General features: G+C 36.0%; 1 protein-coding gene across 2 annotated transcripts in view; it reads right to left on the bottom strand.

Moving 5' to 3' along the window:
• Positions 1 to 11,986: 11,986 nt before the first annotated feature.
• CDH7 (cadherin 7) overlaps positions 11,987 to 25,372 on the bottom strand; it is a 93,149-nt gene continuing 79,763 nt past the window's right edge. The window contains exons 11-12 of one of the 2 annotated variants that reach the window (XM_075416527.1): positions 24,686 to 24,937; positions 11,987 to 15,974 (exon numbers count right to left, since the gene is read on the bottom strand). In XM_075416527.1, the coding sequence (XP_075272642.1) occupies positions 15,481 to 15,974; positions 24,686 to 24,937 (746 nt within the window). In that variant the 3' untranslated portion in view covers positions 11,987 to 15,480. Of the gene's footprint in view, positions 15,975 to 24,685; positions 24,938 to 25,372 lie in introns of those variants that run through there. The other variant, XM_075416528.1, reaches the window with a different exon arrangement.

Below are 25,372 nucleotides of genomic sequence, written 5' to 3'. Positions count from 1 at the left end.
CATAAAGAAAAATTCTATGCACCATCTTCTGAGGATTCAATATTTCACCAAGGCAGGTGAGCTAATAAAATCACACAAGGTGACTTAATTTCCTTGTATTTCACATCACCATTGAGAACAAGGGTATTTGTCTATAAGACAGGTACTTGGCAGGAATAAGGTCTGGTGAGGAAAAAAGGAGACTTAAATTATGGAATCTTATTTTTGTTACTGGAATTGAATTGCTGTGTGGCCTTGGGTAAGTCACCTAAATTGTCTGTGCCCTGATTTTTAGCTTCATCTGTGTAAATAGACCTCTAACACTTCAGTAAATGCTATTAAGCTTGAAAAAGACTTTGAATTCTTCATGCACAATGCATAATATAAATGTGAAGTTTTATCACTATGATTGTTATTCTCATTCTGCACTGACCTTTCCCTAATTAAGGGAAACAATTGCATTACTGAATTAAATGTAGCATGATTCAGCTGTCAGTAAATCTAATATTATAAGGCATTCTGCTTTCTGTAGATGAATGATATTTATTTCAAAAACAGGTACTTTGTAAAGCCATTATGTATAAATTACTAAAAATTGATTTAAAACAGAAAATAAAAGAATTGAGAAAATATAACCACAATTTCCTACTACTTTCTTGTCGTGATAGAGCAGAGAAAGCAGTGGAGAGGACTAAGATTAAGAAATAAAAAAAATGTTATCATATAAGCCTGTTTCCATACTGGTCTACATTTGTTTATTTTTGCATTTAAAAATAGTAAAACTGCTGACTGAAATTATTAAAATCTTCTGTTTCCTCCTCAGTATTAAAAATATTAATTTCCCTTTGCTTAATCTCTTTTTATCTTTTTTTTTCTCTCTCTAAGAAAACCACTTTACTTTTTCTCCCATTTATCTTCTGGAACATGATACAGAAAAATGCTTGAGATGCCTTCTGAATTTCTTGATCTTTTCTATACAACAATATATAGAGCAGCTTTAGTCATGATAACTGAGTGATAAAGATTCCCATGCACAAATATCATGCGGCTAGAGCCTGCCAGGGTGAGCTGTCTTTTCCCAGTTAACTACTGGGAAAGTGGTCCTGAGTGGCACACAGTAAGGAAATGATAACACGTAGTTTCAGATATTCAGCCAGAAATGACAGAAATTTGGAAAGGTGCGATAAGTATCAGTAAAGCAAAAAAAAGATAACTCAAAGCTGCTTAACTAAAACCAGTGATTTTCTAGGTGTACACGTATGCAGTGTTTAAGGCACTCTAATGGCTAGAATTTTTTTCTTTACGATATCAATCATAAATTTTAAAATATTACATGAATTTAATCTAATCCCAAATGAGATTTATACCCATCCAGTAACATGGACTCAGAATGTTGCTTTAAGGCCACAAAGAATAAGAATTACACAAAATGTGATATTACTTCTGTTATCGGGTTGGAAGAACAGTCAATAATACAGCTTAAACTCATAAATAAGGAAATAGAGCTTGCAGGGGTGGGAGGAGGAAAAGCTATCACAATAGAGCCCAGTGCTCATCAGTTATAGATTAAAGAACATCTGCTTTGATAGGCACCAAAAATAAATTAGCTGAATGTCTCACAAGTCACAACACCATGTTCTTTCTACAAACCGAAGACTTCAGTATTACGACACCAGATCAAAAGCTAAAAAAATGTATGGAAGTACAGCTGAGAACATCAAGGGCATTGACATCGTCCCATATTCCTGGAAGTATGCGAGCATTTGTTAGATTAGACCATCTAGGTAAGGACACTGCATAGCAAATTACAAAAAACTTTCCAATGTTTTCTGCCAGTGAGTCTGTGATGACTTCCTGACTACTAATTTAACGATATGTGAGGATTACTTGAGTATCTAAGCAAAAAACACCATGTGGGCACTTGAAAAATTTTCAGTATTGCTAGAGCTACTTGTGAACTTGTACAGTAGCCTGTGATCATTCTCCAAGTGCTTTTTCGGATGGAGAGTAAAAAAAAAGAACATCAAAAAAAGAGACAATTTCTTTATCTAGGAGGCAATCTCAGCAACATATAACTTCTGTGTAGTACGAAAAAAATAGGGCTCATATTTTTGATCAATGAAACATTTAAGTTTATTTCGACAGCCATTGAAAATTTAAGTTGAATACACATAGTATTTTATCATGACGATTAGGACTGATGTATTTTTATCTTATGTGACCCCTTCTATAATCTTTTCATCTTTTGTGTTAAAGCCAAAAACATTAGAAAGGCTATCCCAGGACCTTTCTTAGAAACTTCTTTCTAACTGTGATGACAGAATTATTCATGACCATTTTATATCCAGATGATCATGCACAGGATTGTCTTCTAAAGCCGATCATACTTGTCCTTCTGATATTTCCACACTTACAAAGAAAGTCATCTTCTCTCAACATTTGTTTTACTATCTCTTCTAACATGATTTCATAGGGATTATTCCATTCTTATAGTCATCCTTATAGTCTTTTTCTACACCTAATAGAGGTTAATTTCACCATTATCAGATGCAAAATATTGCACAGAATATTTTGAGAAAGATCCTGCCAACATGTTAAAAAATGGGAGCAATGTTTTCCTATCTGTACAAGAATACCTTGCTTGACGCATCCCAGGATATAATTAGCATTTTCACATACATGTCACACTGTCATCCTATTACTCACCAATATATTCAGATTTTTCCTTTCCTTTGTCACATACAATTGATGTAGTTTACATTTATAGGCTCACATTCTTATTAATCCTAAAGTATATGTCTTTGTACTCTGTATTATTACATTTAATTCAGTTTCCACTGCATTAGTCCACAAGTTCATCTGATTCTTCCACTTATTGATCTGGTTTTTCAGAGTATGGATAATACTTTCAACTTTGTATCACATGCACATCTCAGACCACCCATTTACTTCCTGCATGAAGGTCTCTAATAAAAATATTAAACAAGTCTATCCCAAGAATAACGACTGAGGAAAATCACACTCTAATCTCTTTCTGGTCTGACCTGTTTGATGTAACTTGTGTCACTTTCCTGTTACCTAGCTATTCATAACTTATGATGAATATTAGTCCTTTTGAAATATCGCTTTCTATAAGGAGCTGTATGAAGTGCTTTTGTAAGTCGAGATAGATTGGACTGACTTGACCATGATGATCTAATAGATCTATGTCCTGGGTTCAGCCAGGACAGGGTTAATTTTCACGAGAATCCAGGAAGGGGCACAGTCGGGCGGGCTGACCCCACCTGGCCAAACAGAGCAGGGTATTCCATACCATGTGCTGTCATGCTGGGTTCCGGTGGGGGGGGGAGCTGCCCGTCGGAAACTCACTTGCGGCTCAGGAGCGTGTGGCGGCGGTTCAGGACATCGGCTCTCTGGGTTGTGTGGTTTGTGTTGTGTTTTCTCCTTATCTGTATCGTTGTTGCTCCTGTTCCCTTTGTTTGCTGTTCTGTTAAACTGCCCTTACCCCGACCCACCAATTTCTGCCTGTTTCTTTCCATTCTCCTTCGCACCCCAGCAGGGGGAGGGGCGGCCGCGTGGCACTTTTGCTGCCGGCTGCAGCCAAACCATAACAATCAGGAGTCAGAAAATATGCCTATATGTGTGCTTGCCAACATGTATATCTGGAGTGAATCTAACGTGCTATTGCTTAAATACAATTTTGTAGCTTACTGAAGGGTCTGTGGAGTTCCATGGATTTGGTAATTTTTTCTCCAAAATATTTTCTAAGCCATTATGCAGCACTGAGGCCTATTATGAACATACATGTGATGTACATACAGTGCTGTATTTCCCTGTCTCCATTCAAAGAGCATTGCCATCATTCATTCATAGAACTGGACTTTCAATTTCAAGTGATGATTCTTTTAAGGAATAGATTCTTCAGGACAGAGACTAAAGGACTATCTTGATTTTGTTAGAATGTGCAGTCTAAGATTTGTTTCAATTTTAGATACCCTTATTTCTGTTACACACTTTGTTGTTGTTGTTGTTGTTTTGTGCTACATAACCATTATTTTTTCTGAATAGCAGTCACATTAAAAAAAAAAAAAAAAACTGAGTCAAAAATACTCCTTTGGTAACAGGAATAGATTAACCTTGATCTTTCTTCCTTTCTGAGTATGTATTAGGATCACTTTTCCTCTGTTTCCTATCCCTCCTGACCCTTTTCTATTTTCATCTTTGTCATTGACTGCTGTAATTTTCTTTAAAATGTTGTTTAACTATATTTTGACTATTTTCACTTTGTTTCTGTACTTCCTTGCAATGGTGTCATAAGCATCTATCTTGAAGATTCTTTTTCCATACTTTGTGCTTGCCTTCCTAATATTCTTTTGGACCTGTTTGAGGTTGTTTTGGTTTTTTTTCATTCAGTAAGTCTTGCACTTCTTCCATATCAGTTCTTTTGCCCTTCTGCTTTGAATAAAAGATGCTGCTCAAATTTGCCCTTTGTACAGAAAAAAATTCTTTGTCTGTTCTGCATTCAAATCCTTGTGTTCCTCATTCAAGCTAACCAATACCACCATTTAGAAGTAAGAAACTAAAAATTCAGAGGCTTATTTTTGTCTTGGATTTCAATACATCAGTCACAGATTACTCTCTAATTCTGCTATAAATATACTTTCTGATTTAAAAGAATTTATTTCACTGTTCATTTCAGTATTTGGTAGAGATATCTGCCAGCTCCATGTACAGGAATATCTTGTCCCTACAGTAATTATGATATGTATTTCATAAAACATGTCTGGAAAATTGTAGTCTTTCATAAATATGTCACGTTTTACTTCTAGAATTTTACTAAGATTATTACCTAATGAGAATCTGTAATTTCATATAGGTTAAAGGAAAAAATATCTAAGAAAAAAAGAAGACATTGGAACTTTGTCAAAAATTAAATTTAAATTCTATCTAAAAACATACCTGCTTTAATTATTACTTTTCGCCTAATTTGAACATAACCACTAGAAGTTTTGAAAGTTGAGGATGGCAACTGATTAAACATCAGTTTTAGGACTGACCTTAACTTGAATTATTTTTGCTTAGTCAACTCTTTTCTTTTGTTTCCAATGCTATTATAAAAAAGCTGAATTAACCATCCATTAACATCTGAAGCTAACTTGATCTTGCTCTGTGATGGCTAATACAGGTTTTCTTCTCCAGTGTGGCTAAAAAAAAATGACCTGAAGGGAGCATTTTGAAATCAGAAGGAAAGAGAGAGGGTATTTTAGTGAGTGTGTTAATTCAGTACTTTTTGTCTTTATTGAGACTGCCAACAAGGATGTTGAATTAACGGTCAGCAGTTCTGTGAAGACTTATTCTCTGTGACCTAGTTTCAGAACACAATTCATTTGACATAGGCTCCCTAATAGCCAGCTGAAAGTAATGAAATGTCTTGCAAATATTATTGGCTAGTACCTGCTTCCCACTCACAACTCAATTTACATAGGTAGTGGGTCTTCTTAATTCATTATTAACTTCCTGAGACAAGAAGTCCCTTTTCTTACTCTGTCCTTTCTTCTACACAGTACCACTGTTTCTTAAAAACTTTTTCTTTTAGAACTCATAGAATACACAGGCAGAAGGAGAAGACATCAGGTAGTGTATAGGGTTTATGTCTTTTGCCTGTCTTTTGTAAGAACTAGGCAAAATTCTAACCACCTGTAGACACTGGTAGAGAATTTTTTCTAGACGGATCTAGGAGGCAGCTCTACCAGAAGCACTGATTACAAAAACCATTGCTGCAATTTAATTTTGCAACCCAAATAGTAAGAGTGTCCTGTGCATCTTAATATTTTAGAGATTAAAACGTTGTATAATGAAATTGATTTATTAAAGAAGAAAAGAAATGAAGGGGAAGAAGGAGAGCAAAATAACAGAGAAAGGTGAAGGAGTATGGGTTTAACAGAAGTTGATAAAATCATGTGACCAGTCATTTATTTTTCGAGCTGCCAACATAGCTAACCTGCATAATACTGATGGACTATCACTACTAACTGATCTTTAAATTGTACGCCAATATTACACTTTATACCTATTTTAGAGCTAGGAGAATGTTAAATTTATTTGCTTGCAGACTCTAATTTATTTTTTTTAGTCTCCCTTGTTCCATTACATCTTCTGAAGTGCACTAAGTTCAATAATTCATACTTAGCAGCTCTCTGATGAATACACTGCATTGCAAACAAGATGCCCTGTTTCTCAGCTGGTTAAAGTTGCATCCTTTTAGTCTAACATCATGTCATCTTGCACATATTCACCCTTCTGCCTGTTGGCTGTAAATAGAATGTGTCTCTAGCTCCTTGGACAATATGTGTAAAAACCATTAAATCTGCTTTCTGTCTTGTAATGTAGGATCTTATTTACAGAAAGATCATAGAAAGTAAAAATAGTAGGATGCTTCCAGAGCTATTACAGTTTTGTCCTAATTCCTGATAGCTTGCTATTCTAAACACAAGATATACTGATTTTACACTTCAGTTTACATTCAGTGTCAAAAGATTAGATTCTATTAAAAAAAAAAAAAACAAATAGAAAAAAGAGAAGCTTTATTATTGACTTACTGTATGGTTCTTCATGCAGCAGGTGGAGAAAGAAGGCATAGCAATGGAAAAACAATTAGAAATTATAAAAGATTTCATTGTGAACTACCAAAGATTCCAAGGAAAATCAAGGAGGCTTCTAAAGAATTTAGATTATGTAGTTCTAATGGGAATTGAGTAGATAAAGTTTCATGAAATGTTTTGGTTATTTGTAGATAAAAGACTGGTGCAATCTCTTTCACTATAATAAAGAAATACAAAAAGGTGAAAGTTACATATGACTTTTTTTTCTTTTATAACCAGATTTCCTAAGGTCTTGTCATATTTCACTGTCTAAAGACTGTTGTGATCAGATGTCTGGTCTCCAGGGAATTTGGAAGATGAGGGAACAATTCTGATCCTCACCCTTAGAGGTGTTTACCTGCCACACTGTCATTGATCATATGCCTAAATACCTTTGAAGATCTGAACCTGGCCTCATTCACTGAGAGACTTCTTGTTCTTTAGGTCAATTCATTGCTGCTCTAGTACAAAATTATTGTCATTACATTGCACAAATTCTGAGCTACTGGATAACAAGTAAACCAGCTGCTGTAGTTATAAAAAGTCGTCTTTGAGCCCTTCGAACTCCTATGTCTTCTGTTCCCCTGACTTTTTTTAATTTAAACCTGTTGAAAGCAAACAGTGGAACACATATTCTGTGAGATCCCATTTACCTTAGAAAATAATTTTGATATCAGAGTACTGGCATCCTTTCTAATTCACTCAGCAAAAATTTGAGCAGTCCATCTTTACTGGCCTGAATCTTGGTATATTATTTCACACAGAGTACTTTTGGACATTATGATCACCTTTAAAACTAACAATGTATCAATTCTGTCTGTATCAATTGGTTTATATCATTTCCATCTATCATCAAATTACAGAGATGAAGTGATAGAGCAAAACCTGTTTTGTTACTGAAGTCGATGATTGCTTACCTGAGCTGCCTGCACTTTGGTGGATGAATCAGCACAGCAGTGATTCATGATGCACATGGCAGACAAACTTTAGATATATTATTCAATGAGGTAGTCTGTTCAAAATCATTACCTTTTCCCTCACATTGCTTTGCCAATACAACTTGCTAGTGAGCAAGTCTTTAATTTGTCATTTCCAATGGGAGAGAGGTTTTTAAATTTCCAGAACTATTAGGGTATTTTATAATTTAATGGCAAGAAGGATAACTTAACTTTCCCTCCTCACGTGGGGCTTTCATGTTAATAAAGTTTATATTTGTTAGTCTCAGATTAGTTAAACCATATGGTTTACAAAGATACCTGTTTTACTGTAGGTATGGTTTTTAATAGGCTTCAGCTGTCAAAGTAAATTGGCTGAGGAGATCATACACTCTCAAAACCTTTCCTGGTTACTTGCAAATATGGCTTCTTCTGTATTAAAACATCAATCAAGTATTTGTCTTTATCTACTTGTATGCTCAACAGAAGGATATGCAGCTTTCTTTTACATCAGAACAAAACATATGAGCCATCCTATACACCACTGTTTCATTGTGGATTTGAGAGAACAGATACTCCAAAGACAGAATGAATAAGCAAATTAATTCAATCTGTCTTTTTCTGAAACTCTATGGGACACAAGATGCATGAAATTAAAATATTGGCAACCTTTATTTTTGATTTTTTCTACAATATTCCATCCCATTGGTATGACTATCATATTGCATTTGTATGCCTTCCTAATGCCAAATCATTGTCAGGAATGCTCGTTGTCTCTTGGTGCTCCCTTGCAATCCCATATACAACACTGAAATTACATTGTTGCTGACATTGGCTTAGGAATGATTTACTCCAGACTTACACCAGGACTGAATTCTATTCCCGAGTATACCTCATATCTTCAATTTAATAGAGAAAATAAACAAAGAAACACTTATTGCATAGATTTTATCATACTATTTTCATTCTCCGAAATACTGAAAATGCTCTGTTCGTCTTCGGGCCTTAATATCAACAGTTGACCAAGACAGACGAATCAACCAATGTCACAGAGCAGATCAGTGACAAGGCTGGGCAGATAATTCTGATTCCAAGACAAAAATGTCTCTTTTTGACAGCATCATTATTATTAGTAGTAAGTGTAACGGTAGTATTGCTGTTCTGTTTAGCAGGCCTAATCATCTTCTGTGATCAATTGTATGAAGAACCATACAGAGAGAATTCAAAAAGATAAAACTTTCCTCTAGGAAAGAGCAGCTGGAGAAAGAGATAAGCAGTGGGTGTACATAGGAAAGGATGAAGAATAAGGGAGCAAGGCATTGTCATTCAGCATGGTGTCCACGTGCCACCAGTCTTAACTACGCTGTAGGTGAGAACAGACTGCCAGTCAGCCACAGCTTTTGTACGTATTTGCTTTTCCTCTTCATGAATGCAAATTCAGCAGAAATCTTTTCAGTTGCTGAAGCTGTGGCCTTTGTAGTACAGAAAGGCCAAACTAAGGTAAGGCAACTCTTAATACAAAAGACAATAATTGGCTAAATGAGACTGATTAGAATGCATGCCATTGAAAGATGCCTTCTCTGCTTCTGTCTGCTTTCAGCTGTAAGTTGGATTTATGTACATATTCACTACAGGTGTTAAATTCTAAAAGCTTCCCCTTCCTGTCTTTTCTGTTCTCAGAAGGACAAGAAGTCTGGATTGTTGGTTATCTCTGTTTATTTCCAAGGAACCATGGCTTTTGAATGTTGAAATAACCCCATATTTCACAGTAGCTGTTTGAATTAAAATCCCTTCATGAAAGTGCTTTGTGCATGAGCCAAGGTGGTCTACATTAATTAATTATGCTGATAGAAAGTAGTTTGTGCCATTAAAAACATCCTATAAGCTACTTGTGTTAGCATTAAAAGGTGCAGATTGTGGCTTCTAGAAAGTCAGTAGAATATATTGTGTGAAAAGCAAGGGTGTCCAGTGCAAAGCAACAAACTCTTGTCTTGATGCTGTAAGTGGTCATTTATCAGTTTCCCCTAACAATGTATAAATCTTGACACCTCTTGAAAGCCATAGGGAGATCTGCCAAGTACTTCAACATGATCAGGATTTCACCTAGCATTTATGAGGTGTGTCAGTAAATACTTCTTCCTCCATATAATTTCAACAGTGTGATAATAATAAAGTATGTTTTGAAGATTAAGGAAATATTAGGACATTGAAATTCAGACTGACCATTCTTGTCAGTTTCAAACGGTCTAATGTGCCTTGAATGCCTGGCTGGGTATCACACTTATCCTAATTTATGAGTAGTCTCAATGAGAGGAAAAGTTGTCTATGTACTAGGGAGTACTAGGGTAGAGCAATAATTAAAACACTGTATTAAAACTTAGTGCACATAGAGGCATTTTGTACTTGTGCTGTTTTATTTTGTAACTTTTCCCTCTTTTTTTGTGCAAGACCATGATATAAATAATAATGATGAAACTGAGTTACAGGCAACAACCTTCGACAAATCTAAAACTTGATTTTGCTAAATGTGTAAAACTTGCTGATAGTAGTGCCAGAAAGTGACAGTATATTTTAAAGTTGAAAGATTAGACCCGTGTCATGATTTGAATGGTGTTAATGGAAGCTTAACTCTAGTGTTTGTGAGCTTGTGTTTAGAGAAAATGACAGATTAATTTCACTGCAGTCTGCTTATGCTATGTTTAGCTTTTTCTCCATAGCTTCTTGACATCAAAGAAAAGGAACATTTCGGGACTTTCATTTGTGCTATTAACAGAACAGAAAAAGGTAGGTTTGAAGTCAAAACTGAACAAAAGTCAGGATATACCTGGCTGGCATGTGTTTGACCAAAGAAAAAGAAAAATAAAAAATCCAGTGAAAAAAGTCAACTTATCAAAATGTAAGCTTTTCACCAAGAATACCCGCTTTAACAATAACAACAACAACAAAACAACCAATGACCTTAGTTAATCAACCAGATATTAAACTCTGTTAAACTTGACACCATTTCTAGGAATAGAATAGAATTTTCATTTTTATTATAAAGTAACCTATGGCTTTAAAACATCTTGGAAATATCTATCCTTGCAATATTTCTAACAGCTTCTAAACTATTTGGGGGTCAAAATATGAAAACAATTTGCTTTTATTGTGGGGGCAACCTCAAAAGTTTTGCCTTAGTTTAAACTATATTTTTCTACATCAGACATTAATGGGAATAGAAAAATTTCTTGAGAGTGGACCTCATTTTTTCAGATAGTCTCTGGTTAAATAAAGTATTTAAAAATAAATAGTGTGTGGGTGGAATGTTTAAGCATACATATAAATTTGGAAATATGTGCTCACATATGACATAAGAGAAGCAGCATGTATATGATACACCACTGTGGCTTCAAATCAGATTTTCTTCTTTTTCCAAGAAATTGCTATGCTGTTTTTTGCTTTCGTTATGTTTGATTAGATACATAAAGATTTAATTATAATCTTGTGTCATATAATGCTTAGGTAAATCAAGTTTTCTCAATGAATGTGTTTCTGTCTGCAATTGCATGGTCTAAGGTTTCACAGATTTTATGTACCACATTGGAGGGTTTTTTTTCTCTTATGTGAGAAATTATAAACTATAGTCACAAAGCAATATATAGCATTCATATGCAGATTTTTTTTTCATTCCTTCATCTAGGAAACATTATTCCTGTTGTGTGCTGTTATTCTCCTAGTTCAAACAACAAAATTGCAGGTAGATATCCACAAAATACTTTTCAGTAAATTACAGTACATTTTTAGTTACATTGACACTGAGCAGGGGAAGAATTCTTGCTGTGGAAGAAATGGTACTGGGGTGTAAATATACTTTAGGATATACCTGGCAAACTTTATGATGCCTTAGTTAGGACTGCAATTTATAGACCTCTGGGTAACTTACAGACTCTCCTGTTTCTGTCAAATAAAAAACCTGACATTTCTATCTTTTGCAAATCACTTTTAGAGTCACAGACCAATAAAAATGTACTTGACCCATCTAACTACCAGTAATGAGGTGAATACAATGTTGTCTCAAACCAGTATTACTGTGTAGATTATAATAATCTACACAGATTATAATCTGTGTAGATTATAGAGAAAAATTCTACCTATAGAAAAATAAAATCAGCCACATCTGCAACCAAGAATTTAATACTAGATTTGATAGAAGTAATTGTGTTCACCTTTCAACTCTTTAATGATCTTAAAAGTCAGTATAATTATGCACTTCAAAGTATATTTATTTCTTTTCAGAATCACAAAATACTACTTTTCTTTATATCATACAAGAGTACTTGTCCATAAAAATAAGATGCTGCCACTTTATATTTCATAACATGCTTTCATCCAAAATTGCTAAAAACAAAAAAGGACAGGAAATATTTCGCTGTTGATGAGTGCCAGCACCTGAAGGCGTGGATAGGATAAAATAACTGAGAAGAGACCTTCACTTTAAAGGGAAATTCCTATGAGTCCCCCTGCCCCTTTCAAAACAACAAAGAAAACAACCAGTAAACAGGAAGCATTTTTTTTTTCACTTTTAATTCTTAGGGAGAAGGAGAGGTTTTTGTTGGTATCATCAAATTTCATGAGTTCTGTAGTGATTGTATTAACCAAGCTATCAGAATTAGTAGGCTTAGGAAGGCCCATGCTATGTCTTAGTGGGGATATAACTTAGTAGAGTAAGTACACTAAGTTTATTTGTTTGAATAAAAAATTTAAGTCAGAGTGTCCACTGTGTAATTGTTGAATTCAGTAGTTTTACACTGGCCAAAGCAGAGTAAGGAGTCTTACCTTAAATCTTCTTCAAATGGATTAAATTTATGTGAATTTTTTTATTAGCACTCTGTATGCTTTTCAAGGTGCCTGGAAATCTCAATTTAAAATACGCCTATTCAATTGTCGTATGGTGGAAGGAAAGAGGTGTTGGCATTTCACTACAAGATGGGAGTGATTTCAATGTTTGGCATACTTTTTTAGGAGGACTTGTGTCTTCTAGTTAGACACTGGAGCTCTTCAGAAATTTAAATAAATAAATAAAATTGGAAGTCTTTTTAAAGGGCCTTTCTAATTAATTTGCTCAAATAATCTCATAACCTTTCCAGGACAGAGAAAATATTTCTTATATTTTACACTATTTAGTCAGTAGAATGCATTTTATGACATCAGGCTCTGCAATATAAATAACTATCAAAGAAAGAATTTGAATCAATTATAAGTTGTGAAAACCTATAGTTATGGTAACTTATGGACAGCATGTATTATGCATACCATATGTATACACTATAGCAGTATCTGTCATCAGATGTAAGGGATTTCCACCTTTCTTTCTTACTGCAATAATATAATACAATAGGTAAGCACATATAATATAACAATAAATTTACTTGATTAATTTAGAACTGTGCAACAGAAAACATACAAATGCAAGAGTTTTTACGGCATTAGAGTAAAGCATTTTTTTTCCATAGAAAACACACCAAAAAAAAAACCCCTAACACAGTTTCATAACAGGGGAGATTTTTTTTTTTACAGATATAGAAGATGGAAAAGCAAGGGAATGATGCTGTTTACTCTAAACCAAATTTAAATGTCCTTTGAGTGTTATGTGCTAAAACCAGCATTTTTGACATCTTAATCCAGATGCATGAATTATTGTCCCACAAACAAGGAGATTAATAAAAATCTGTTCTCTCAGCAGCTTGCTCATTTAATACCTGCATAACTCCTGCAGCATGTCTCGCTCTCATTAAACTGCATACACATGGTTCATTTTCTTTTTTTTTTTTAAACTTTTTATTGAAAATCTTACATATATGACTAAAAGTCATGGGTAATATGTTTGAGTTCCATTACAAAATCTGTCATATATATATATATATACCTATATATATATATTTAATACAACTAGAAGCAGATCCACTGAATTACAAAATAATGATTGTCTACCAAAATGTAACTCAAATTAAATATGTTGCAGATTATTAAAATTATTTTGTGTTCTCTGATGGAGCCGGAGGCCACTTTCACATAGTTAATTGGTAGTGCCTGGCTGCAAATATTACAAAGCCTTAATGATAATCTCCCATCTCCCAGCCTGGTGTCACCCGTATATTAGGATTTTAGTACAAGGATCCTTCTTTCAGAAAGACATACTTTTAGAGTGAGCATCATCATCTATGGAGTACCTTCTAGTCACAAACACAATCCTGAAAACAATTCTGTATGCCTCTCAGTAACTGCAGGCAAGTCAAGTCATTTCAAGTTAGGTACAAGCAAAAAAGTTGTGGTAGCAGAATCTAATTTAGGAACTCATCTACAGATTATCTAAAACAAAAAACCCCAAAACAATACTTAAAACCACTATTTTACTTGAATATACGCCTTATTATCTAGTAATAAGTCATGAAAGATGAAGTATAAATATTGTGAGAATCATAAAAAAGTTGTCGTATTCTAAGAAATCCTACTTCAAAATTGTACAGTATTTTAACCAACAGTCCTTCTGTTTTGGCACTCCTGAATCAGCGTAGAAATTATGTGTAGTGAGTTAACACCTTTGGGGAAAAATACTTATGTGCAGCAGGATCTAAAGATGATTTCTGGAGTTAATAGCATTCAATTTCTTAACATAAGAAAGAAATTGAAAAGAGTCTTTCGCTGTGATTCAGCAGCAGCAAAAAGAAGGGGAAGAAGAAAAGCAAGGTGTTTACAGTCTTTGAAGCATATAGCATGGTTAACCTTGAAAATTAAATCTTGCACTAAAGACACTCACCGCTACCTCTGTAGTCTTCTTTCCAAAAATTCAATGTACAAATATTTTATTTAAATGTCTCAGACTTTGTAATGGCTCAGAAGAACAACTGTATGTCCTTGGAGCTGCTCTCCTTTCTGAGAGATGAATGGCAGGCAAGATTGCTTTACTGTAATTTCTCCATTTCCATGCTTCATTTCCTACATTTATCTGAGACTGGAGAAAAATCAGCATGTTCTGACAAGTCTAATACCATGAGGCAGTAAAATGGACCTGAATTTAGTGGAGACTGGAGCTCCAAAATAAATATAACACTTTATGTCAAATAATAATAATAAAAAGGATAATTTCTCCTGTACAAATCAGAAGAGATAATAAAAAATAGCAAATAGATAGCAACATCTTTTCTATACCTACATGGGCATCACAAAACCTTTCAACCATAAGAATATCCCTCCATATTTCTCATTTCATGTGGTTTGTAAACTACTTCAGTAAGTTGATGACAAACATTGTGGAATTTCTTAGTCAGAACAGTAATTTTTCATAGATCTACCCCAGAAAATTACAAAGATTTCTAATTATATAGCTCTGAGGAGAAGCAAAAAAATGATCTGCTTGGCTTATGTTTGTTTTCTTGTCTGTCCTTCTCTTTTAGCCTACCAATCTGCATGCAACACTGTAAAAAACATTTGTTAAAAAAAACCTTGCATCTGTAAATACTATATATTGTAATGCTGTATTGAATGATACATTATATTTGTAAATTGTTTTCTTCTTACACTTATGTCATACCAGAAACTCTGTGTTCTAGATGTAGTAATACTGCGAATGCATCTACAGAGTCTCATTGGCTCAGTGAGGTCACAGTGCATAACACTCATGAAAGTCAGTTGCCTCTGCAGGTATCTGAGGGTTGCTATCTATTTGAACATGGCGGAGCATTTCATTTTATCAAAAACGCCACCAAATGCTCATATTCTGTGTGGTCAGTGCAGTCCCTAGGACAAGTCTAATGAAGATATGTTCCACCAAGGCAAAAAACCTAAGACGTTAAAAATGGAGAAATATTTACAACTTTCTTCAGTCTGTAAGGTTGAGTTTTCTGTTTTAGTATTCTTCAGTGCATTTTCAGAGAAAGGTTCCAAGGCTATGAGTATAAGCAGTCTGGTCCGGTCCCATACATATCCGCAAGCCTTTTAAAGCGAGGGCCCCAGTCACTGAGGTAATCGTAGTTCTGGTCAGAGTTTGAGCTGATCGAATCTAAGGAACTGAGCGACTCTGCCACCGAGCCATTCCCCTCAAATGCATATGTCTGCAGGGAGTCGTAGGGTGGCGCACAGGGGTCCACATCAGCTTCTTTTAGTCTTTCCCAGATAAATTCCCTAAAAATTACATTATCTGGAATGGTTTTAAAAGTTGGTCTGCTCAAGAACTGAATCTCGGGTGTCACATCCCTCCTGGTCTTGGTGTCTCGGATGATGTTGAGGTTTCTCAAGGCAGCCATGTCAAAAGCCTCCGTGTCTTCTTCTCCACCACCCTCATCATCATACCTGACGATGTTCTCTCTGATATCTCTCTCTTCATCAAAAATGAGGGGCTCTTTTTTCCGTCTCCTCATGGTGACAATCAGCAAGACAAGAACTGGAACACAGAAAGACTGGAGTTTTAGCAATGCTAAAATTTCCTCATATTTTTCCTTGTGGTGGAAGTACTCATTAATTCATATCTCAAAGACCCAAGGAAACAGAAGGCAATTAATACAGTTAGATTTAAAGCCTAGAAGGTTCTGAAACAGCTTTTAAACCATAAGATTTTTAGACATTAAAGAAGCTACTTCCCAAACAATTCTGGATTAACATCTTTGTCTCTAATTCTATATCCTATGCTGTCTGCCAAACATAAATTTTAGGACTGGTTCAGTCTAACTATTACAGTCTCACAGCCATGAAATAAAAGAAAGGCCTTTTCCTGAACTCTTAATTGTCCAAGTGATAAAAGCACATTCGTAAAGTAACTGACTAGAATTTAACAACCATGGTTTGGGAAGTGGGTGAATTAAAGTATATGGTCAATCTCTGCTGAAAAAAAAATATTAAAAATCGTAGACTGGAGAACACTGAATTGTTAAGTAATGTGTAAAATAAAACTGTCTTAGTTCATGGATTAAAAGTGTCTCTATATAAGACCTTACTTTTCTATAAAGTGCAAAGTACTGTACTTGAGGTTTATGAATTACATCCAATGAGAACTGCTAGGGCTGGAGTTTATTAGATCAGTCAGTGTTACAAATGTAATTTTAATCTTTGAAGTTTCTTTCAGCTTGAAAGGTAATATTAAACTTCAGTGACGGCCAAAAGAACTGGGAGAAACTAACTCAAGGCTCCTCTTGTTCAAATACAGTTTTGGTAGAGAAACATCATTGCTGACACAGAAAATATGGAACCAGTAATCTGAATATTGCACCCATCTGTGGAACATTATGGAGTGTGAATCATCCTCCTTGAAAATGATTAATACTATATTGTAGCATCTGGATAACATTTGCTGAGTTAATGCCACTCCTAGAAAATTGCAGGCATCGCTATGACTGTAAAAATAACAGCATGTTGAAAAGTGTCATTCCACATTCAATTTATCCCTTCTGATTTAATGTTTATTTTTAATCTTAAGAATATGTGATGATATGCATTCGTATGTCTAACGTTTACAATCTTTACTTACAGTATTTTGATATACCAACTAAATGCTGCAGAAACATCTGGAAAAGCAAAAGCTGATCTAGATAAAATTAAGCTTGAGTTTTCCCAGGTAGTCTCTAAAATGTCCTCCCTAAATTCTATGATGTAGGACTGCCATTCTTCAAAGCCCTTCTTTTCATGGAGGAATTTTTAAAATCAATATCAATCCACTCATTGTGAGGCATGATTTAATATTGGGATCACTTGGTTAGAATAAACCAGTCATTCAGAGACTGTACTTGCACATATGTCTACAGACATTATGGTACTATTTGGAATCGGCTAAAGCAAAAGAAGATTTAAAGGTAGACTTTCTTCAATTCTTTTTATTTTCCTTTGGAGCCATGCACGTCTAAAACTAAAACTTCAACAAGCTCAATTTTTTTCTAAACTTTTTGACAAATATATTAGCCAATATTTCCCCCCCCTGTTTTCAGTAGCTACCAGGCGTACATTTAATGATCCATCTACTAACAGATGCCTTGTGACTCTATATTATTGCAGCATCAGCATCACTCTCACTTTTTTCCCCCTGGCATTTCCCTGATTTGTGCTTTATTTATTCAGTTCAGAAGCCACCACTTTGTGGCTTTTTGCTTTGAACAATATTTACATAAGCAGTCTGACAATATGAGATTTTGACCTTTAAAGTGGCTTGTTGTAAAATTTCAAAACATTCTGATATTTGGATAATACAAATTGAGCTGTAAATTATACAGCAGAGAACATAAAATTATCCTTACAGAGACAACAATTGCACTCCACTCTTAATGTTTTCCCCTATTATAGAACATATTTTAAAGTGAAAGACAAATTAGCTTGCTGACAATACAAATATAAATTTAAGCCAAGATTGCTATTGACGTAACTTTTTAATTATTATTTTTAAAATTTACTGCCACAATTTTTATTGCCATATAAGTAAGCAGCTAATCATTTCCTTTACTCAAGTATAAATGCATTTTCACACTACTGTCCCATTTAACATACTTTATTTTGAAATTTAAATACCTGCTAATAAGTGAAAAATATGAAACTTAGTAGGCAGGTCCGCCTAAAGGTACAATAAAAATCAAAATAAAATGAATATTTTATATAGTATTCCTCGTACATCTCACACTTGCTTGAAGCCAAGAAAAATATGGAGTCTTTCTAAAGGTTAAATTTTTCAGCATTTAAGTGGTTTTATGAGATTATTATTTTCTACCCTTTCCATCATCTATGAACAATAAATTTTAACCTCTAAATGAACAAAGCTTTAGCTGCATTGCAGGAACTACAGAGATGAATACAAGTCCAAAACAAATTTCACTGATATCTAAATCAAGTGCAAATGGTTTTAAAGCTTATCCATTTCTAATTAAGCCACAGTGGGGGGGTTTTCTCACATTTATCACAAAAGCAGAGACTAGGTCAGTGATTAGTGACTGGCTGAACATCTAGAAAACCTAATTTTATGCTTTTTAGAGAAAAAAACTAAAACAATGGAAAAGTTTTAGAGACGTACATATTGCACATTGAGGCCACCAGTTTGGCACTCCGTACTGGTACACCGAACTCATGCTAGAGATGAAATGGCAATAATGATTTCATATGTGATTTAACAAATAAATAAACTGATCGATATTAGAAGTGATTAACTATAAAGACTAAATAACCAGAACTAATAAAGATAGATCTGAACTAACCTTTTTGTTCCGATTTACCTGAATTGTTAGAAATGTTGATTTTGTTTAATAGGTACATTAGCCAAGAGAAAATATTCATTTGTATTTATATTAGCTGTGGTAATACGTAGTTTTATCCATGTGTCAGTATAGATGTAATGATAATATCAGAAGATTCAGTTCACCTAAACCAATCTTTAAACAAACACCTCTGAATACAGAAGAAGATTTTTGCTTTGCCATTTTGCACCTGAGCATATTCCTCTGTTTTAGTATTAATCTTTCCCTTTTTACTCAAGGCAACTGCAACGTAATTGTAAGACAGCCATAATAACCCTGAGACAACCTGGGGGAGAAGAGTACATGCAGAGCTATACAGTAAGGGACAGAGCTAAATCCCAAGCATTATCATGCCGTTTATACAGTACACGCCTAAGCCTGGCATTTACTATAGAAATAAGCTGCATCAGCTATGAGAAAATCTGCACAGTGGTTTATGCCTTAGGTGTGCCATGATTCATAAAGCTGAAGACTGATGATCCTCAGTCATCTAAACAGCACACTAATAACCTGTTTAGTTACACCTTGCAGTTGCGAACTACAGTCAGATGAGATTTGGGGATTACAGAGGCCAAGACTCAGGAAACCTGCATTTAATTCCCAGTTAACAAGGTTCATACAGAACTGTTGTTTGATCAGTTTGGATTGATATTTGCAAAGTGACTGTGGCCTTTAAATGTCCACACTGGGTGACCCTCATAGGCTCTCCAACTTTCAGAAAACAGTTTCTGCACTGCATACTCAACCGACATTTAAATGACTAAATTGGATACTCACAAATTAAAACAGTTATAGATTTATCACTTTTAAAACTTCAAGATCAAAATCCACAAATAGTACATAGTCACATTCTGTACACATTTTATCTATTTAGAGAATAATAACCTGTAATCGATGGCCTTGCTGGACTTGTCAATGCCAGATGAAAGACATGCTCAGACTCAGGCGCCAAGAGCCAAAGAGTTAACAATGGGAGCAATTAACTTGCACTTGTCTTATCAGACAGAAGTAAGGGGGGATAGCCCATCACTGTAAATCAAGTGATCTGTGGAGCGCGGCAGAGGTTGCGTCGCCAGAGATTGCTTCGGATGAAGAACAGATGCCCCCAGAAGCGCATACCAAGACGCCCGCTCTGAAGGCGTGTCACACTGCTGAGTCCCGCTTCTGAGGACAGAACATTCCACGTCAAGAACCAATCGACACATACTAATTGACTTGGTCCCACCTGGCCAAAAGATTTTCGAAACATATAAAAATAGACACTTGAAAACACCCTTTGGGAGGAGGAGCCAAGCAAGAACTTTACCTGACGGACGGGTTGACGAGCCTGAACCTCTCTTCCCCCGCCAGGAAGGGACGCCTTATTGGTAAGAGTCGCGCCACTGACTTTGTCAGACTTATCCCCGGGAACACATCGTTAACTAAATCGCTAAACCATTACTTTGAGCTCAATTTTTTGTAGACAGTGCATTTATCAATTGCAATCCCAAATCTGTGATACCTGTCGATTGAATAAATTACCTATTGTTTCAACTTTGCAAAACTGTTTCAGTGGCAGTCCTTGGGAGGGCTCTGGCAGGCAAGTCAAATCTGATAAGTGGCTACACACTTAACCCTTTAGACATAAACCGTTGACCAAGTCTGGGACTAGGAGGTGATCCAGCCGCACCTAGACTCTCCTCTGAGAGAGATTTTAGAATGCAAGGGGGTCTGTTCTGAACCTCGTGACTCAACGGGAGGGCTTTCCTTTCGCTGCTTATCACACTGCTTTACCCCTTTTAATGTGACATAACCTCATGACTATTTCTTCTTATTTACAAACCACACTATTATGTGTACTGATTTAATTGGGTTCTTGTAGGTATTGTGATAATAACAAATTCAACATAAAAAATTATAATTTAAATCTGTATTTTGAAGTTTCATCAACGTATTATTAACTTGTAAAGTCTAGTACCACACTAATAGGAGGCTTTCTTTAATGTTTCTAAGAAAACATGTGGTAGTAACAGATTATATTCAGAAGAGTGAAAGATAACAATCATGAAAAAGCATTATGTGAATCTAGTTTTCCATTGTTTCAATACAAAGGCAATCTTAAACCTCTCAAATACAATCGGGTTAGCTACAGGTGAACATTCCGGTTTTGTGTGATTTTATGTACACATTTTATGCTAAACACTTGTTACAAAAGCAATTATTGTTTCTGAAAGATGCTAACTGAAAAGCAAATTACCTTGAATTAAATTACCATACAATTTTCAGAGGAGTTACAACATTCCTACTACTTCTCTACAAATTGTATACCATCTAAAAGGAATACAAACTAGCTTTTCATAGAACAAATTGCAAGCATTTTTAATCTTTTTTTTTTCTTTAAAACATGGCCTTACTGCAGAGTGAATAATTATAAAGCTGTTTTGAGTAATCAACAAAGTATAGGAACTTGCTTGTGGAATAAAATTTAGAATTTAATCTCTATCAGTCAATATGAGGAAAAAAGATTTTGGTAAAATGTTTTTAATTTTTAAAAATAATTTTAGTTTGAAAAAATAGTCTACACCACATTTTATGCAACTATAATGAATTAGTATGATTTAGTAACATTCTTCCTTCTTATTTATCTAAAATTCATTGGTTGCTTAAGTAAAAACAACTCTAAGAAATCCCACCGAGACAATCTGAGCCTTGGATAAGACAAATGGTTATTTATTAGACAAAGGGACGTATGGGGCAAGAACAAATATCAAAGTACATCATTTTAACTTTAAGAAGGTAAGAGCTTGTTGAGAATTCAAGATACTAGTGCAGAATGCATGTATCCATGACATTGATGCAAATCTCATGCCTCCTCCACTTTACAACTGTGTGGTCGTGCAACTCCCCCTCACACCTGGCAATCTCAGAACCAGCCAGCATTGTATTCTTGCTTACACTGCAAGAATAGCTATCTGGTGTGACTAGCAGTGATTAGCAGAACTGTACATTCTGGGAAGTACTGGAATTGTGTAGTTACAGTCTAAATATCGGAATTACGTCACGTGGATTGTGACCAGGATGGAAAAATACTAATGCCTGAAGTCAATCACCTTGAGACCCTATAAACAGAGGTACCAAGGAGAGCCCTTTGAATCCTTCTGGTCTGCAGTGGGCTGCGCCCAGTAATTCCCTCTGTGTGGGACGCCTTTCAGAGTGACTCGCGAACTGCCTGGGCTGATCTGCTTAAGAAATCATTTGATTTGAAGTAAGTATTTCACTGAAATTGAGGGCAATTTTTATGATTGGATGTGTGTGTGTGTGAGACTCTCGATTCAAAGCATAATATCCTATTACTGTGATTGTAATTGCAAACTCTTTCTAATCACTCTGTAAATGTGAAGTTAACCAGTGATTAACAGCCGCTAAACTCCTGTGATTCTCACTAAACTATGAATACAGCACAAATTATTGCCATACATATTCCTTAGGCATAAACCATTGTGGTCTAAGGCCGGTTCTGGATCCGGCCGCACCTAGGCTTCTCTCTGAGAAGTTTAAAAAGCAAGAGGGTCCAGTCCAAACCTGGTGACTCAATGCGAGGGTCTCCCTTACCCCTTACACTTTTCTTTTATTCTGTACAAATAATTTTCTACTCAAAGTCCCCTTTTGATCACAGAATCACAGAACGTTCGGGGTTAGAAGGGACCTCTGTGGGTCATCTAGTCCAAACACCCTGCCAAAGTAGGGTCAACTACAGCAGGCTGCACAGGACCTTGTCCAGGCGGGTCTTGAATATCTCCAGAGAAGGAGACTCCACAACCTCCCTGGGCAGACTGTTCCAGGGCTCCATCAATCTCAGAGGGAAGAAGTTCTTCCTCATGTTCAGACGGAACCTCCTATGCTTCAGTTTGTGCCCATTGCCCCTTGTCCTGTCACTGGGCACCACTGAAAAGAATCTGGCCCCATCCTCCTGACACCCATCCTTCAGATATTTATAAGCATTTATTAGGTCCCCGTCGCAGCCTTCTCTTCTTCAGGCTGAACAAGCCCAGCTCCCTCAGCCTTTCCTTGTAGGAGAGATGTTCTAGTCCCCTCATCATCCTCGTAGCCCTCCGCTGGACTCTCTCCAGTAGCTCTTCATCTTTCTTGAACTGGTGAGCCTAGAACTGGACACAGTACTCCAGATGAGGCCTCACAAGGGCAGTGTAGAGGGGAAGGAGAACCTCCCTCGACCTACTGGCCACACTCCTCCTAATGCACCCCAGGATCCCATTAGCCTTCTTGGCAGCCAGGGCACACTGCTGGCTCATGGTCAACCTGTTGTTCACCAGGACACCCAGGTCCCTCTCCACAGAGCTGCACTCCAGCAAGTCCGCCCCAAGCCTGTACTGGTGCATGGGGTTGTTCCTCCCCAGGTGCAGGACGCTGCATTTGTCCTTGTTGAACCTCATCAGGTTCATCTCTGTCCAACTTGATCTAGTATTCCATTCATTTAATAAGTAATAGAGTGAATCTTGCCAATAAACTTTGTAAGAGCACATTTTATAAATTTTCAGTAAAATCTTTTCTTGCAAAACCTTTGATTGATTATTTAAGTGACCTAACCACTCATTCGCGGCAAACTGGCACTCACATTGATGAATGTGACTGGATTTGCACTGCATGTTAAACTTGGGTCAGAAAAAAATTTGATCTGGTAGCCTGCCTCCTCACTTCTAAACTCTTACACAAAAAAGTGCATCAGGTGCACAGGTCCCAGCCCTGCTACCACTTGCCAACACCTGAAGCCTAATTTTTATGCTGTGCTGTTGGATCTTCAGGACTTTTTCTCAGGAATGGATGTGAAAATAAAAACGGAAAAAGAGAAAGTAAATTCCTAGCAGTACTACCATTCAGCTACTCCCAGAAAAAGTCTTCTAGGAATAAATGAGAGAAGAAGTAAGGCTCTGGAACCAGACAAGCAACACTTGACTGGGGTTTCACTGTGCAGCAGTGATGCTTAGGCACCTCCTCCTTTGTAAAGACTGGCAGCTGGCTGGGAACAAAACAGCAGCAGCAGGACACAGTTCCAAAATGCAGGACTCAAAGCTAGGGTTAGCATACAAATGCAGCCTAAACTCTGCCTGCAGCTTTGAACTGTACCCAAAAGGAACAGTTTAGATTGGAAGTGATGACCGCACATACATATGTCTACTTGGATAAACAATGGTGGTGCATTCAGACAGCTGAATTTGGAAGTCCTGTTCCTTGACAAATAAAATCAGTGTTAAGGTGGTCATATGACAGATTGTTTTTCAGTGCACAGCTCATTATTCAAATACTATGTTCAGAGAGCTTACCCTCAATTCTTTAACAAATGCTCATTTGGCACACTTTAAAAATGACCAGAATAAAACCTCAGGTTTCTTCATTTATTGGTTGTATTTGAACCGTGGTGTCAGTAAAATAAGCAAGGTATTGCCTGGTGAAATGCTGTGTCTCTATTCAATGTTCTTTAAGACATACGACTCCTATTTAAGCAAAACTTATGCCCAGGTCAAGCTGCAGTGTACATACAATAGTTTCTTATGTGATCTTCAGGAAGTCCCTTTTTATATATAACAGAAATAGTGACATTTCAGTTTGGAATGAAGTGAATTGCTATTGCAGAATTTTTCTTCTTAAGTACATTGGACCAAAGTTTTAAATGGGTTTTTCATTTCATGTATACATCTGGAGACACCTTGACATAGAAACAAAGTATCTGAGCTTGAAAATCCCAAACTAAATTTTTTGCGTGGCTCATCATACAAAATGGTGTTCTGCCTGGAATGTTAGGTGTCCCTGTTTACAGAAATCACAGTGGGTGGGTGTGTGGAGGGCTACTGTACATTGAATGGAAAATAAGAATAACAGGAAGCAGACGTACCTAGCAGTGTCAAGACACAAGCCAATATTGCTACTAGGGCTCCAGTGCTAAGTCCTGCGGGCAAGATATATGCTTCTGCATTGCATGTCTGAGCAATACCATCTGCATCACAATCACAGACTCTGATGGTGAGGGTATTAGTGCTACTAAGTGAAGGTGATCCACTGTCCACAATGAATATCGGCAAGTAGAAAACAGACTGTTCCTGTCTTCGGAACCCATTTCTTCTGGTTAATACTGTTGCAGTGTTGTCTAGATAAAGGAATAAAAACATACATATAAAGTACATGACCTTTCTAAAACACGAGCCTATAAATAATACGATCTTTCACTTAAAAGAATTTATGAACACATTTATATTATTTCAACAAGTTTATCTTTCCTGGTTACATATTTTTGAAGTGGCAGAGACAGGATCAGCTGAGAAATGATACCCAACTAAACAAAAAGATTTCTGTTTTCCTTTTTCAAAATTGCAGAGGTCTGTTTGGTTTTAGCTGAGCTCACAGTTCCACTTGCTTGATAGATAGCTAAAGATGAGATCATTATAAAAAAGAAAAAATTTACTCTTCAGTGATCAGATTAAGTATCTATATACCTGTTTCAGACAGGTCTAATTTTAAGGGATCTATTTCAATTATTCACAAATATAAATATCACATGAATGGAAGGGATGAACATATTAAT

Source organism: Opisthocomus hoazin, chromosome 3, assembly GCF_030867145.1.
Source record: "Opisthocomus hoazin isolate bOpiHoa1 chromosome 3, bOpiHoa1.hap1, whole genome shotgun sequence".
Lineage (NCBI taxonomy): Eukaryota > Metazoa > Chordata > Aves > Opisthocomiformes > Opisthocomidae > Opisthocomus > Opisthocomus hoazin.
Note: the sequence above shows the minus strand (reverse complement) of the source record. Positions and strands in the feature narration are given on the sequence as shown.